At 41.1% G+C, this 16,645-nt stretch overlaps 3 protein-coding genes across 3 annotated transcripts; 2 read left to right on the top strand and 1 right to left on the bottom strand.

The window, feature by feature from the left end:
• Positions 1-1,584: 1,584 nt before the first annotated feature.
• Positions 1,585-8,472, bottom strand: LOC143464700 (headcase protein homolog). Its single transcript, XM_076962631.1, has 12 exons — positions 8,248-8,472; positions 7,838-7,959; positions 7,297-7,405; positions 5,391-5,540; positions 5,197-5,323; positions 3,781-4,636; positions 3,599-3,709; positions 3,408-3,527; positions 3,187-3,303; positions 2,844-2,964; positions 2,702-2,773; positions 1,585-2,631 (listed from the first exon to the last, which is right to left on the bottom strand). The coding sequence occupies exons 1-12, from the start codon at positions 8,339-8,341 to the stop codon at positions 2,486-2,488; spliced, it is 2,145 nt and encodes a 714-aa protein (XP_076818746.1). The 5' UTR covers positions 8,342-8,472; the 3' UTR covers positions 1,585-2,485.
• Positions 8,473-10,929: 2,457 nt separating this feature from the next.
• On the top strand, positions 10,930-12,210 carry LOC143464701 (uncharacterized). The gene has a single exon (XM_076962632.1). It carries the CDS (start codon positions 10,951-10,953, stop codon positions 12,070-12,072), a length of 1,122 nt encoding a protein of 373 aa, XP_076818747.1. The 5' UTR covers positions 10,930-10,950; the 3' UTR covers positions 12,073-12,210.
• A 169-nt stretch (positions 12,211-12,379) lies between these two features.
• On the top strand, positions 12,380-15,163 carry LOC143464702 (ras-related protein Rab-32-like). Its single transcript, XM_076962633.1, has 5 exons — positions 12,380-12,549; positions 12,676-12,844; positions 13,752-13,882; positions 14,126-14,275; positions 14,631-15,163. The coding sequence occupies exons 1-5, from the start codon at positions 12,520-12,522 to the stop codon at positions 14,775-14,777; spliced, it is 627 nt and encodes a 208-aa protein (XP_076818748.1). The 5' UTR covers positions 12,380-12,519; the 3' UTR covers positions 14,778-15,163.
• The last annotated feature ends 1,482 nt before the right edge of the window (positions 15,164-16,645 follow it).

The following is a 16,645-nucleotide window of genomic DNA, read 5'->3' as shown; positions in this document are numbered from 1 at the left end:
AAATAAACCAAATGTGCCCGTGCTATTGCATATTTGCATTCCAGCATTCTCTTCCAAAATTAGCCATTCGCAGAAAATTTGGCGCACATAACCTGTTACTTCAAAAGCTAAATCACCTCATGCGCATAAGACAAGTGATAAGACCGTGCTATAGGTTATGTCATTGCATTGTTCATGAAACACAATTTCGGCTCAATTGAATCGCTTTATTGGTTAACAATAGGCCTATGTGATGTAAACACAGACAGGGCTTGATTTTCGAGAAACGTCTCACATGAGCAGACGTAGGCTACATTTTCATTTTTCTTAAACTCTCTGCGCAAAGATTTGACGGAGCTGTAGAACTCAAAGGTTGAGCTGCGAGTTAAAGCCTTTCAATGCAATGTTACTTACCCTTTTCGCCATCAAGCGGTAAATTCTAAACACAAGTTGCCAACTTATGGTCACATATCAAAGAGCACTCTTCGCTGTATAATATTGTGAAAGAATTTAAGGTAACTTTTAGCGGTTATGTAATTACAATATTGCCTATATTTTGTGGCTGGTACTACCTTCATTATGACACGCTTGGCGGATATTGTGACATCATATAGAAACATTAAAAGTCCGTAGCAACATGAAACTTGCTTGCTGTGAACGAACATCATGAAGTTTTGCATCGAAAGGGAGGTTAAGCAAAGGTGATAGCCAGCAATTTGTGATATGATTATGTCGTGTCGTGTAGCCTCATATTTTATTGCCTCCTTCTTCTTATGAAATTTCAAAATTGCGCACTTTATCAGTGGGCAAAAAATTTGCATCTCCAAAGCTCCAGCTTGCTGTGATATCCTTTGAAGCTTAAACTTGGTAAACATTTTTTTCGATTGCTAGCCACAAGCTGGCGCGCTTGGGGCATTTTAGAATCGTGCGAAGCGGTTTGTTTCGTAACAGCTATGCAACAATTTTCCTCATTTATTGGAGCAAAAAACCACCAGGATTCTACTTTTGGAAAAGTAGCGTTACTTTACTCAAGTGAAATACTCAACTCGAGCAAAACTTTTGTAGCCTTAGATAACAGTAGGGTTGTTCATTTTGTCATTATAATTGAATCCACTTAATGACTTTTTAAGATACTTAAACTGTTATAACTTCCTTGTTTTATCAAATTCTTAGTACATTTCTTGTTATTCTGCAATAAGTTTATGAAGCAATAATAATCTACAGTCAATGACCGCTCGTCTATATAGTTTTCTTTGCCTAAAGATTTCCACACGATCTTAGGCCTAAATTTGACCAATCCGCAGAAAATGGATATCGGTGTTGACATATTTTCCACGATCTTTATTATTCGTCGTCAATGAACCAAAGCACTTCTGCACACATCAATATCTACTTGCTGCCAAGTATTTCAAGACAAAGTTAGTATCCTATTTTCTACAGTACTGTATACGCATGAGACTGTTTCCTTGCTCCTTTGTGTCCGCCTGACATCGGGGGTTATTGATCACCAACTTGCGCAGCTAATCGGCTCTAAACAACTTCCCAATTCTGCAATTTTTGGAAGAAATTTCCATTTTTTCTGACTGGTCATTGCAATAAACCACATCGTCTACGCTTTCGTATATTTTCATTATTACCTAATAATACGCAACAAGCAAAGACGAGCATAAACGCTATTCTGACGTAAGTTGTGACATCATTGTTTTCACCGTCACGAAAAATTGTAAGATTTCTATCGAATTTACTGTTTAAAATAAGGAACTGATTTATATCAATTGAAACAAGTTGAATACTAGAATGGTGGAAATTTAACTAAATAGCCGGAATGCGAACATTGAAATAAGAAACGGGCGAAAGAACAAAACAAACGAAACTTAACGGAGACGAGAAATGAAATAAAGGCACAGAAACGAACTTTTTCTTTGTCGGCAAAGCAAGCTCTTGATCACTAGAACTAAAACTGCATTTCACATAATTCTAACTCCCGTGTAAAGAAAAATTACACTAAAGTTCATTTCCTATAACGAATAGTTTAGGTAGAAATCGATGAAGGTTTTGTGATGTCATAAATGTCAACGACCGAACAATAACATGGCACATTAAAGACATCTAGCGGTGAGAAGGCATCATGTACTGCAATAGGGCGGAATATACAACACCTTAGCCCCGATCTATTTACATAATAATAGACGTCACCTTCGAGCTTTTATGATCGCTAAAAATCGCGATATACAATTATGACGTAGGCGACACCAAGCTTTACAAATCGACCAGTCGGAACTTAGTAATAAACGTTGAACTTTACAAATAATTACGAAATGGTGACGTCATAAGAGAAAAGAAAACTAATGACGTAAGAGCGTGAGCACCTCGCAGAGCATTTTTACACTTTCACACGCTATTGTTAAACATTACGACGTCACAGACGCCGCAGATCATGTACAAAGCTCGATGTGACGTCGTCATAAGCAAACAGCGCCACCATGCAGATACGAAGAGCAGCTTTTTATGAGAAGACGAGGCCCATGAGCTGGAAAGTAGAGGCGGGACGGACGAAGTGGTAATCACGCGCGCTACAATGGGGGCAAGTCTTCTGGCTGCTGTAGTCGCTGAAGTAGGTGAGACCGCGCCTGATGTTGACGATGACCCCTCCTGTAATTGTTCGAAGATGTATTAGCGCGATTGTTATCACAACATTCCAGATTGTATGAACTGTACCCACCACAATGCTTGCAGCACAGTCGATGCTGGCAACACGGGGAAGCGGCAAAGATGTCGTACATGTACAGGGTCCCTGTTCAGTAGAAAGTCTGTTCAGTAAAATGCAGCAAAGAAAAACTGACCTGGCCGGGAATCGAACTCACCCAACTGATGATGCAGTCCTTCCCATCTGGTATTGCACAACCTGCACACGATGTTGTGGAGCCCTTCCAGACAACGCATGCAGACAGCGTGTACGTATTCGCACTTCGAGTCGACTTTTATCTGCAAAAACGACTCTTCGATTATCGCGTCACAAAACATGCTATTTATATTCAGCAAATTGCAGCAAAAAAGCGAAATTTCGGTAAATCGTGTTCTAAAATTTGCATCGAATCCAAACAACGTGACCTACTGCATTGACGCTACCAACATGATGTGCCCTCAGATCTTAATCGATCACGTAATGTCTTGCACAACAATGCAACATTGTCACGTCATAATTACCTTGAAACAATTCCTGGTGCTTCTCTCGTTTCTTTCGGTGCTGAGGAACATCGTGCCGTCGACCAGCGGGAAATGGTCGTAAACCGGCAAGTCGACTCCGCACATGACGCAGTTCATCTGCGAAAAAAAATTTCGTAAACTTCTCGTTAATTATTACGTAATTAGCCGAATGTCGACTCTCTTTGGTCAGATGTTCTAGAATTCATCGTCATAGCGCGCACCTGTGAGCACTTCGCCTTGCTCAAGCTGGCCAAGATGAAGTTGCGAAGATCGTCGCTCCCGTAGCCTTCGCCCTCCATCTTGATGTGGTATGGGTTGACGTGAGATCGCGACAAGACTCCCTGAACACAATACGTTGACGTCGTGATGACGTAACAAAAAGCAGTGAAAGCGAGCTTTGCGTCAATCTTACCTCGAAGAGCGAGAAGTCGTATCTTTTGCTGAATGCGGTGGAGCGCATCGGCACCAACCGTATCTCGGTGTGGCTCCTCTGACGACCGTTCTCGTGCGGGATCTTAATCACCTGCGTGACAATGACGTCATAATAAGAAAGATTTCTGCGCTATCGTACATGAAATAGGTCGCTGAAATTACCTGCGGTTTGTTTTCCTCTGACGTCATCATGCTCAAGATGTATTTGTTCAATTCTCGTTTTTCTATCTCTCGCTGCTCCTTCTGACGTAATGCCAGCATCAACTGCGCGTTACGTTGCTCCTGATTGATGATGTCAGCGTACGAAGACGTCATTCCGTTGCCCAAGCTGGAGAGGTTCTGGTTGCCCTGGTTACCGAACGCGGTCATTGCATTACGCGGAGCTGACGGTGGAAAGCTCATAGAGTAAGTGAGGGGGTGGGGCTCACTGTAGGGGGTGTTGGGGGCATCCGGGCACAGATTGAGTTGGGCCATTCCGTTTGTTACGTATTGGTCGCTGGCGAAGGTTTCGTTGTAGGGTGAGTGGCCTGGCGTGGAGCGAGTGCGGCGGCGCAGGTTGTCAATGAGGGTGGTCATGGCTTGGATGTCACTGGCGGGGTGGGAGGGTACGTCCCCCGCACTGGGAAATAATCGGCGGATCTCGTTCTCATAGACATCAGATAACTGGTTGTTGCGCCTCTCCATGGGTTTCTGCACAAGGCCTTCGTCGGGTGACGTGGGGGGTGTGAACCCAGAAAGTGGGGAGGTGAACGGAGGATCCATCGATGTGGGAGAAAGTTGGCTTTGTGGGGAACTCCCGTCATCGGGGATTTCGAGCAGGGGTGAAGTGGATGGTAGATGCAACCCATTTGATGTACGAGACTGGGGAAAATTGTGAAACGGGAACACAGACCGTTGAGTGGAAGGGGGCGAAAACACGGCGGGACCCATCTCCGTTGTGTTGGGGGAGGCGCTGAGATATCCTTGATCCACAGATGGGGTGGAACTTGTCGAACTGTGACGCATGCGGGCGTCTTTGCTGGAAAAAAAAGCAGCAAGTTAGAAGCACGTTCAGTAGGTGGTCGGTCAACTCAACCAAAAGATGGTTAAACCCATGACAATTCAACCCGAGGACGTATGTCAATCGTGTTTGGGTTGAATTTTCCGGGCCAAGATTTCTGGTGGGTTGAATCGACATGGAACCAGTTTAGTCAACAGACGGCTAGTTCATGAGATTTCACCCGACTGCTCAAGACAATAAACTTCCCTAAAATTCCAAAATTTTATCATATTCTTAAGAGTTCGGGGATTAAAATTGTTAAACTTCAATCAATCGTGACCATTGCGTGGATTCGATTCTTGTCACGTAGTTGGCATGACCCCACCAACAAGGTAAAAAAGGAGAAAATCCAACAAATAACTTAAATCAACCTCCGACCCAGTGTTTCTGGTGACCCCGAACAGTGTCTAAAATTCCTCTCAAAATTTATACTTTTGCGACCACAGAAGAAAAATAGCAGTTGGTCTTTGACAGTCGCGGTCTCTTAAAATTTCTCAGCAGTCGCCGAAGCCGAACTATTAAAAACAACCTGATCTGACCTGTTAGGGATTGGTTTGGACTTGGTCCTGTTGAAGTTCCCGTTCAGACCGACTCCACTTCCCAGACTTGGAAGATCTTTGTGTTTCTTCCTGTTTTTCTTCTTGTTGTTCAGATCTTGCTCGGACGCTGCGGAACGAAGATCACTTTTTACATCGACATCTCAATATAAAAAAAATCATCACTATTAACTCACCACCAGATGGAGATTGTGGGTTCCAGTCTAGATCTTTCCTAAGGTGTCCATGCTTACACTTGCACACGCACGCTCTGTAGGCGAGGTCGTAGCCTTTCTTTGTCCACAAGTTCTGACGTCGTTGCTTGTCAGACCAGCTCCGTGCCCGACCTGGAACAAAATCGATCAAAGATGACTTCATGAGCCTATGACGCTGCCATTACCACTGTTAGCCATTGCATTAGAGTCGAACCGCAAGTGCGCTACTGGCTGTAACAGTCACAGTAGCGCGTTCGTAGGAATGAATATGTCTAAACGATGTGACACGTAACTAAGTCCTATTAAGCATTGATGACATCATCGTTTTGTGTTCACTTCAACGCCATTGCTTCGCCGAACAAGCGGTCGCCAACGTTTGCCAAGCGCGGTACAATTAAGAAGCCAATTATTTCAACATAATCCAGCTCAGATTGAAACAAACACGAACGGTATTGCGAAACAAACTTTTCGCTTCAAGGACCACGCGGGTTCACCACTGAAGTGACGTGCAAACAATCACCAACTGACCAGTGGTGGACAGAGACTCAACGCGACTCACTTATAAGCATTTGCGACCAATTCTCCAACACCGAAAGTATTTTAGACTGCTTCATATCATCGTAACTAAGCTTTACTGCCCAAACTGTTCAGATTTTGAAGCTTCAATCTACGGACGTCGGACGTTACCTGTTGGTCGGCTCATCTTGGATTAGGTCGCGAGTGGAATCAACTTAAAAGTTCCTGAATCCCGCCCAGTTTTATCCTCATTTGAACTCCGGTTTTAATGGGAACTGTCTTAGAGAGTGGACGGGTTATTTCGATGGTCGCGTTCATCTCAAACTTAATACTTTTGTTTTAAAAGATTTGAAACTATTAAGCTGACGTCGAAAACATCGAGTTCAATCAAGTTCAGATGCCAGCCTTAAACCAGAAGCGCGATTGAAACAACAAGTTTTAACGATGCCTCATATATTCTGAATGCAATTGCAACGGACATATACTGACCTTTCAAAGGTCCACTCACAACGAAGCTACTTAAACGAAAATTGATGCTCCCGTCGTCAAAATGTCGTTAAAATTTCCTGATACGTTGAATTTAAACTCGTTTTCGTTGCCTGCCACGACTATCGCGGATTCTACAACTGGACGCCCGACACGTGCCCGGCATACCAAGCTAGCTTATCTCACGATGCTCATTACGTAACTATGATGTAATACTTGGTGGACTCGCCGTTCTGTACGTTACGACAGGTATTCGGTTACTACAACGTGTTCCGGGAAAATCAAAGCAACACGAACACATTAACAAAAGTAATTGATTGCTATCGAATTTGTCGTTCGCAGCGAACACAGATTGCGCTAACAAACTGTTCCCTTCCTGAATCGACAGCGTCTCTATGACATCATAATTAATTGTTCGGCGAGCTTACTGGGAATGATGCAATAGCCGTCGCACAGTGTGCACATGATCACGTAGCTACAAGACGCCAATAAATTATCCCAGAAATTTTTACGCCAGTAGCCATTTAAAACTTGAGCGACGCCCACGTACGCCATACACTTGTTATTGTGCCCACCACTGACATATATCAAAAATATAATAAGACGATTAAAGGCCATTCGATTGCCGCAAAGACAAGCTAAATTTGTTGCCTTATATGGCATAGAAATAACTTTAAACGCCTTAATAAGACGCTTTGCTGTGACAATCAGTCATTGCAACATACACTTATCCATAGGCACACCCAGCAATTAACTATTCACAAATGTAAACTTGGAATTCATTTCTGCATTTCCAACTGTAATATCATAATCCACTTTTGCAAGTGTTATTCAGTGGAATCGTGTGGTTTTAACTTTCATTTCAAGTCTAATCTAAGAAGCTTACCGTGAGATCGGAGGTAGCTTAGTAGTCCGTCCTCCCAGTGTGTGAAGCACTCTGCATGCATGTACTGGCTTGTAGGACATGCATCGTAAGTGCATATCACTTTCACCATCTGAAAAATTTAAAGCTTGTTAAATTTTGGTGCCTTTATCATTGATACTACATACACAACAATATAAATAAGAACACATTCCCACAGGACTAAACGCATATTTTGATGTCACAACTTCTGTACAAAGTAGCTCAGCCAATTGTTGAACCAGTTCACACAATTGTTGTGTCAACAAACATCACGACGCCCTAATTGCGAAAATATATTACCATTTCATCAATGCAACTGGCCATTTTTAAAGCTTGGCTTTAGCGACTGTTAAAAAATTTAGGAGACCAGAACTTTTAAAAGCGGCTACTTTTCTGCTGTAGCCGCGGAATTTTGAGACAATCAATGACATTTAATGTAGACTGTTTTGGTCTCCAAAAGCACCTAATGCTGCAATCAACATTCACACATTTCAAAATTCAGGTGCATTTAGGGAAAACTCACCAAATGTTCGGGGGCCTCAGCGTCTTCCCCAAAAGGGCATCCCATAGGGAAGCAGCAGGTTCTCATAAGGGTATCCCCACTGTCACTACCCAGTGATCCCGAGCTACTGCTTGAACATGCTCCTGCAGACAAAATGATTTATAGCTGGGGCAGATTGAAGTAACTACTTGTTTAAATAGAATTGCAAATTACAGGCAGTTCGTGCACTAAGCCTAAGCATTCTTGTGATTCTAGCGACGATGGTATTTGAATCACATAAAAAAATGCTCACACTCTAATGCAATGAACAGACAACTCTGCAAACTGAAGCTTGCATGACCCACACATTCAAGAGCAAAACAATTCTATTCCATTCACATTAAAACCAACCATTAAATAAAAAATTACAAAAACTGTCTCCGGAAACAAACCTCCACAAGGAGAATCATCACCAGGAGGCACACCAGAGCTGCATCCACTGCCAGCAGATCGGTCACTATCTTTACGATTTCGTTTTCCAGCCATATTTGACTTGTATTCTTCGCATTAACTCCAATTTTTACTAATGTGTCAATCTAAGAGACCAATTAATTTCTACAGGTCAAACCAGCAACAAATTTTTGCTACATCAAACATTCTGCAAAAATATGCAAAATTAAAGTCTTAGTTTGTTAGTTTCACAAATCACATGTGTACAAGTAACTGCACAATCAAACTTCCAACGTATAATATGCTGGGCTTCTAAGTGTTAGGCTAAAACATCTTAAGTAAATGATGCTTTGAAATAAAAATATCTGCACTGGACATAGACTACTATCGGTAACCTATTTTAATGAAGCCGTAATTCGAACAAAATAAGCGATTAATTGCTTAATGATCTACATTCTAGATTCTAGACTGTCGCAATTCATCAAAAAATAATGCAGAACATTCTGACTGCAAAGTTAAACCTACAACTACAACGGAAATACCACCATTTACTCAAACCACAAACTAACAGCCAAGTTTATGCATACACCAGAAAACTTTTCGTTAAACCTCAACAACAACTTGTAAACCACAAATTTTATGATCCCTGAACGCAAAAACCCCAGCATTGCAAACCCTGTCAGTTCCCACATTCTTCAATACTGCTGCTGTGAAGACCATGCCGTCGACAAGTTGTTTACGTCGGTTACAAACCAACCCTCGACTATCTGCAATTTTTCTGCGTCTTTCTTCTTTTATCTTCTTCCAGTCCCTTTTATCCAATTGACATGCGCCGTTTCGCTCCCTAGGAGAAGCTTTTTCTCTTTCATTATGAGGAAGCTTCGAGAAAAACAGCGCGGTATTTTATTTAGAAAAACAACTCGAAGTGTTTCTTTCATGGAGCATGGACGATGTGTTGTGGTTGTGGCTATTACTACACAATCTTATCAATTGTTTCGCCTGATGTCTATGAGGAGGGGGTGTGTCAGCGAGTGACCGTGTTTAAACCTGATCACGCATCGAGCGCATGATCGGGCGGAAGCATTGGACTTGTTTATCGCCAATGCGGCCTTGCGTCATTTTTACAGCATTCCAAGAAATAATGTTTATGAAGTCGTGCCTTTAGCTGGCTAGCCGCTGAAATTTCGTTTATCATTTTAAGTGGGCATTGGCCAGTCATCGTCATGATATTGTGCAAATCGTCAGTCTAGTCATTGCATAAGTTTGACGAAGCGTACAGTGCGCACTAATCAATTGCTTGCAATGTCCAAACATCTAGTCTAGATAAATAGAATAAAAATTAATGATAATGACCAATTAGGATTTGCAATGGCGGTCACAACAATATCATACATGTCTAAACTCTTAAAAATACCAAGCTATTGTGAAAATTTTGTGACGACAAACATCTTTACCTTTTTTGCATTCGAAAGCGTCCGGTACATGTAGCAGCTCCAAACGTGGCTAATTACGCCCTGTTTATACAGTTACTTGTAGTTATTTAGGTTCAAAAAGCAAAGTAAAAATATGCAAAGCCCATACCCAGCCTCACTAGTCACAGCCAAGTTCTTCATGCAAGAAACCTCACTTTTTGCAAAGTAAAACTCAAGTGTAAAATGCTGCAGCCAGATTACATCAGAATTTTTAAGACCTAACTACGTGCATAAAACCACGCAGGGTGCTTGTGTACACTTTTGCACACAACAATTTTGCAAAAATTCAAAACAATCTGTCATTCGGCTGTTACTAAGCAAATTGATTTAATTTACATTTAAAAAAATCAACTTTTTTACCACCAACAGCTTCTATCAGCAATGCTTTCCATCTAATACTGGAACAATTTCTCAACAAAATCTCTAAAACATCAATAAACTTTCCCTGAATGCTGCAATTGATCTACACGTTTGTGATGTCACTATACAACGTGCAGCCGGCACGTTTACTTATTACCACGTGGGCCGCTAGCAGCGCTACAGGTTACTCGAATGATAGAGCATGACCGTGCGTTGGTTACGTGTCTAGCTTCGTGGTCTAAAGAACATAGCTGAATGCAAAACCGTATTCGATGAAGAATCACTTTTTTGCAAATTGCCGATGCTTTTTGCAAGGCCCAAATAAAGCCACTAACTTGAAAACAACCACGTTGCACTGATGGTCTGCAATCTGCATTGTCAATTATTCGAGTCAAGTATGCAATTGCACATCTGTTTGTGAAGACTATGCCCTATTGCCCATATAGAGACGGAAAGGGAAGAAATTATGATGTAATAATTCCTAGTTCTGACGTGGACTTTGTATATGCCCCACTAGTTAACCTATGCATTGCTTGTGATTTTGTATTTTTGGAAAAACTGTCATTATTTCACCGGAAAAAATCGTACGTTCTCTTAACCCAACCGTCTATCTTTAACAACGGGCTGCATGAAATACCGGTACTTACCGTAAAACAGTCACTGATGTTCTAAAAAACTTTTCTACAAAGACAAAGACCTGGAAATAGCATTTTGACAAAACATTCTTACAATCTATTGCTTGACCTTGGTGTCTTGATGGCTAACAATTTCTATTATGACGTCATAATGCAATTGAGTTGCATAAATTCATAATGAAAAAAAGTGTGAGAATGAATGGTCTGACTGGGAAAAGACCAGTCTATTTACAAGAAGATGATTTTGTTGATATGTTTATGGCAGCAGAGTGTATTACAGACTTGCTTGGCGTTTTTCTCCTGGACAATCATACATTTCTTCTTGGACTTCAGTTTAAACCAACTCGCCGTAACCGGTCAAGCTGCGGCAGCAGGCTCTGATAGACGAGGCTTAAAAGTGGTCCGATCATGCCAGCAGAAAATCTTAAAATCGATTCGCGGTTTATTTGATTTATCCCATTCCGTCCTCGTCTCGATCTGGGCTTTCCTGCTCATCACGTCACGCATGAATGACGTCGAATCGCACGCGTTCCTGCTCCTTTCAAGTCTCGGTTACCATAGTTACTCCACCTACTGGTTGCTGAGAGAATTCTTGGACAGCAAGAAACGGGACCAACTGGAAAATAATTCGAACAATTCATCCTTGATACGGTTAATTCATAGTTGTCTGTCGCTAGCAATCGTTGTCTTCAGCATTAGAGCAATCTCTATAGAAATGGCGGGATGGCGAAACACGGTGGTTCCCCTGATGATGGACATGCACCCCTCTTCCGGGTGGAACCAGCCCACAAACGTACAGAGGAAAGCTCTATCGCACCACCTGCTGGCTAAATCATCGGACATCGCCTGGCTTTTGACCTTGAACCTTCTAGTTCATGAATTGCCCGGTATATTTCTGCACACAATTCGACTGATGAAGATCTCCGACCCGACTGACGGCCAGATAAAGGAAGAATCTTGGACCAACGACGTTTTCCAGTCTGAGCCGGCTTCATCAGCAGCTAGCATTGGCGCCGCCGCGTGGCGAAGAGAACGCGGACTGAAAATATCCGACAATAAAAAGAAAAGGAACTCTGTGGCGGAAAAGGCGCTGTCAATATTACATCGCGTTTCATTCGCGTTGATTCAGGTTCTAGGCGGTTTTATTGTCATCCACTTAGTTTTAGTGAAGGAATCACTCGTCCGTGACACATGTTACGTCGCTTCCGCTTTATTGCTACACGGCATGACGCTCTATTTGTTTGGCGGAATCATATCCTACACAACTAAAGCCAACTCAGCTGGCGCGGCTCGAGGCCGTACAAAGAGAAGCCTCTCTTATCAACTGGCCACGTCTGTCAACGATTCCTGGTTGCGCTAACCTTGACAGTAAATTGAAATTTCAATTTAAGAAAACATTAGGCTAAAATATGTTGCTTTGTACTTATGATTTGTGAAGTCGAATAAAGCATTTTACTTTCATGGGGAAGTTCTTTTTGACCACACTGTTTTATAATACGTCATAATAATCTGCTTTCAACGATTATTTAAAACATCCTTTTATGACGTAATAAAGCGATATCACGCGCTTAAAGTTAATCTTCAATCTGAGCTTTCACGTGACAAAGAAATAAAGAACATCGGGTCAAAAGCTAGTGCGTGCAAATCTAAATCAATTGTGCGAAGCTTGCATTGATTGAACTGCATTGTTTTAAAACCTAAAGACCGCGTACTAAGCAAAGTGCAGAGATATACAGACGCTTGTTCGTGTTTCACCTGGAATCTTGAAGCGAGGTGTTAACATCTGGGTTTGATTTGACGCCTGACAATGGCAGACAAGAAAGAATATCTTTTCAAGGTACCCTCTGTACTTTAAACAGTCGCTCAAAAAGCGTTCGACGATTAGATTATGACGTCATCGACGTTCCAATGACGATATAGACTATAGAGTATTAACGCTGCCTAATACGTCATCATTGTACAGGTGCTAGTAGTAGGCGACTTGGGAGTGGGCAAGACAAGCATAATAAAGCGGTATGTCCATCAGATATTCTCGCAGCATTACCGGGCGACTATTGGTGTTGACTTTGCACTTAAAGTTATCCACTGGAACGACGACACCCTGATAAGGCTACAGCTGTGGGACATTGCAGGTAAACAGTGACTTAAATAAATGCTTGCCTGACTGCAAGTCTGAAGCTGCTAGTGGCTTCAGTTAATTGAAGAGGCTATAAAATGGCTGTAAAAATGTTTAAATTCTATCCTTGGCGCGTATAGGGATGCACATTTCAAGATAAGAACGCTAGGAACCGGGTGTCTTTCATAAATAAATGCTTTCATTGGTACGCGGCATTTATTAGAAATCGTAAACGCGTCTTTGTCGTGAAGTTAAACGCATCATATCAATTTGGCAACTGCGACCTTACTTGAACCATTGATAACATTGTAAAGACGAAGAATAAGCACCGCTGAGGCTAGCACTTTTTGATTACAAACTAGCTAGAATAGTCGTGTGTTTTATATTGTACTTTCCTATGCCTACCTTTTCTGCTAACTTCAGCTTTATTACAATATGGCTGCCACCAGGCATAATAATCATCAAATGTAACTGGTGAAAAACAGAACTTAATCGCCTGCTGACGTTTCATTGAACCATTAACTTAATTGGGTTAACTGTTTTTCACCAGTTGTGCCTCGTATTTGATGTTCAGTTTTATTATTTTGCTTGGTGTTAAAACTGTTTTTGCAACAAACAATCATTATTACGTCATAAAAGCAATTATTGCTTTTGGGCAAGTGTAATTGAAAGTGGACGATTAAGCCAAAATGAAGAAACTGCGCGGTAAACTCGGTGAAATTAATCATTCCTTATAACTGCGGTTAAAGTACTGAAAACTATCATTGCAATTTACCTGTCAGTATCTGTCACATCGCAACCACAAGTTTGCTGCCCTCCAGTGTATAATTTCACTTTTGCTTTCTATTATGACGTCAAAATCTGTGTTTACTCTACTGGACATAAGATTTTTCTCTTGTCTTGGCTAACTGTGCTCTCTGCAGGACAGGAAAGATTCGGGAATATGACGCGGGTTTATTATCGAGAAGCGGTTGGCGCGTTTGTTGTGTTCGATGTCACAAGAGCATCGACGTTCGAAGCGGTAAATAAATGGAAAAACGACCTGGACAGCAAGGTGGCGCTATAGTTGGGAACTTGCATATTTTGTCCTTCAGTTAACTTTCGGACTTTTTCATTATTTGTTTGTTATTGTTTTTTTCATTAATTGTTGATTGTTGTTATTCTTTTTGAAATTAAAAAATGGACAAAACATTGCCCACAGACTGTGGTTATCATTCTACAACAACATGTAATGACAAATTATATGCACGTGATGTCGATCGCGTATCGGACTTTGACAATTTATCTTTTTGTTCAGGTGACGTTGCCCAATGGGCAGAATATCCCGGCAGTGCTTTTGGGAAACAAATGCGACCAAATGAAAGAGGGCTTGACCAAGAATAAGTCTCAGATGGACCAATACTGCAAAGAAAAAGGTTTCGCCGCCTGGTATGAAACGTCGGCAAAGGTTGGTCAAATATTCCAAAGCTTGACTATGGCTGGCATCACGTACGAAGTGTTTACCGGAATCTAAATTAGCACGTAGCGCCACGATGAAAGAATGCCAAAACATTACGTCATCAGGTGTTTACGAGGCTCGAACCAGACTGACCTGTGCTGGCGAGAAAAACAAGAACGATGGTAAACAGCCTGCTACAGCGTGATGATATTTCATACGCAGCTATTGCACAACTTTATTTCATATAATTTTCGGGCACGTTCGTACGTTTGTTGCCGATTGTCAAGTCTGAATCATGACTTTACGTACTGTACTACAGTTTGCGCGACTTGGGGACATAACTTCAACCTTTTTCCCATGGCAGGCAAACATAAACGTCGAAGAAGCGGCAAAGTTTCTGGTTGGTCAAATGTTGGCCAATGACAAAACGTACCCGAGCAGAGACATCGATTTGAATAGCCTGGACTTGAACATGCCGCTTGAAGAAACGAAAACAGGATGTTGTGGTTGAAGAATTTCTTGCTGAGATTTCAGCAGTGAGAAGATTTATAAAATTCCTACAGATACAATGATTGCTTTTCATTTATCTTACTTTTTCTTTCATGCAAAATGTAGGTGATTTAACTCTGGCTTTTGTTTTCAAGTGCAACTTGATAATACTGTTGTACAATTCTGTATGTTTGGAAAATCTACAATCTGATTAGGATGATATTTTTTGTATGTTATTACGTTATTACCACGTTTATGTTATCCTTGTCTTCTAAGCTATTAGGCTTATTATTAGGCTATTACTTAGTGTTATTTAGGCTCTCAAGTGTTATCTAGCGGCAATGGCAATAACGTTTTGGATTTTATTGCATCGTTTAATAAAAATTTGATTTGCTCAGTTTGTAGTTCTTCACCGCGTTTAAAATTGTGTTTTTATTCTTCCGCGTAATCGCGATACTTTTACAAGAAACTTTGAACAAGTTTAAAAATGGGAAATCAGGCCACGCACCAGATCTATTCAAAACCGGTCTCTTCTGCGCCACCAGGAGGCAGGATCGTATCAGCTTTATTTCAATGCGAAAGGCTGCAATTATGGACAAAAAGTCAAGAAATCGTTTTGCATCCTCAGTGATATAGGCTGGTTGAGCTACAAGCCTCTACTTCTGCAGTTAATTTTGCAGACTAAAGCTACTGTATGTGGCATTTGCGAAAGCTTTAGTTAGCTAAAGCGTTTGTGAACAAAATCCTTTCGTCTCTTACGTTTTACAAAAGTGAAAAGTCTGACTTCATAATAACACGTTTTTGTTGTCATTTACCACTTTTAACAAGTCATAATATCAGTGTTGCCTAAACTAAAATACCAGAAAGTGCATCTAATGGAATATTTGCAATGACAAGTTCGGTAATAGGAGCTCGAGCGATGAAGAAGCTTAAGAGCCGAGCTTAAGTTAAGTCATGCAAAGACTTCTGCCGTAGGATACCATAAACATACCAAATATCAGTTTCGGGAAAATTCGATTGCTTGACTTGGCTCGACCAAAACAAAAGTTATTTCGTGTCGTTTATATTTCAACCTTGACCGTGGGGAGCGAAAAGTATCGTATAGCCTCGTTGTAGGATGTGGATTTGGTGGCCGTGCTGACAATCTTAAACTTATTTGTCATGATGCATGTTTTTACCTTCGAGGCCTCGCCACGTTTCCTTGCTTTAGTTTTGGTGTATTAACATCGTTGCTAATAAGTTCTACTATCGGAGTCAGCATAATTTTTTGTCCCCAGCAACTATGGCTAAAAATAAAATGAATGAATAGGAAAAAGCGACTTTCTAGGTAGTCAGGCAGTGGAAGGACACCTCCTTATTTTGCCGGAGCATCCATCAATTTCTGCTTGTGCTTCGTCACGTGTTGTTAGTCCGTGGTCAATCAATAAAATACGTTCGAGCTAACCTCAGTTATGGACCAGGAACAGCTTAAAGATATAAACATATTTGCTGCTTTGTGTCTTTTTGTGCTGTACCACAGTCATGGAAGGTAAACATGGGCACTATTATAGGGTTCTCCATTTCTTCATATTCAGGTCATGTTTAAAAAGTTCAAGTTAAATAGACTAATCCTATGCTGTATCAACCAAAACTAAACTTACAAAAAAACTTTTGAAAAATTTTAACTTTCTGACCCTGCTCATGAACCACAAAATTTTCACTTAAACGATTCACTAAATGTGGGAATTCCTCCAAACCGAAAACGCTCAAAAACTTAGATTTATGAAGCTGTGAGAAATTTAAAACATTTTTTGTTTAATATTCTTGAAAATGTAACATCAGTAAACATCTTTAAAAGCATTTTCTGTCATATTTAGTAATAAAAGCAAGATTGTACTTTAAAAAAATTGC

This window comes from Clavelina lepadiformis, chromosome 7 (genome assembly GCF_947623445.1).
Source record: "Clavelina lepadiformis chromosome 7, kaClaLepa1.1, whole genome shotgun sequence".
Classification (NCBI taxonomy): Eukaryota; Metazoa; Chordata; class Ascidiacea; order Aplousobranchia; family Clavelinidae; genus Clavelina; species Clavelina lepadiformis.
Note: the sequence above shows the minus strand (reverse complement) of the source record. Positions and strands in the feature narration are given on the sequence as shown.

Excerpts from the sequence above, each read along its gene's own strand:
- LOC143464700 (XM_076962631.1), bottom strand. The coding sequence starts at position 8,341 with ATGGCTGGAAAACGAAATCGTAAAGATAGTGACCGATCTGCTGGCAGT. Across the intron at positions 2,965-3,186 it reads GCACCAGGAATTGTTTCAAG|ATAAAAGTCGACTCGAAGTG; the intron begins GTAATTATGACG and ends TCGTTTTTGCAG. Across the intron at positions 2,774-2,843 it reads AGGACTGCATCATCAGTTGG|GGACCCTGTACATGTACGAC; the intron begins GTGAGTTCGATT and ends TCTACTGAACAG.
- LOC143464701 (XM_076962632.1), top strand. The coding sequence starts at position 10,951 with ATGATTTTGTTGATATGTTTATGGCAGCAGAGTGTATTACAGACTTGC.
- LOC143464702 (XM_076962633.1), top strand. The coding sequence starts at position 12,520 with ATGGCAGACAAGAAAGAATATCTTTTCAAG. Across the intron at positions 12,550-12,675 it reads AGAAAGAATATCTTTTCAAG|GTGCTAGTAGTAGGCGACTT; the intron begins GTACCCTCTGTA and ends ATCATTGTACAG. Across the intron at positions 13,883-14,125 it reads AAAACGACCTGGACAGCAAG|GTGACGTTGCCCAATGGGCA; the intron begins GTGGCGCTATAG and ends CTTTTTGTTCAG.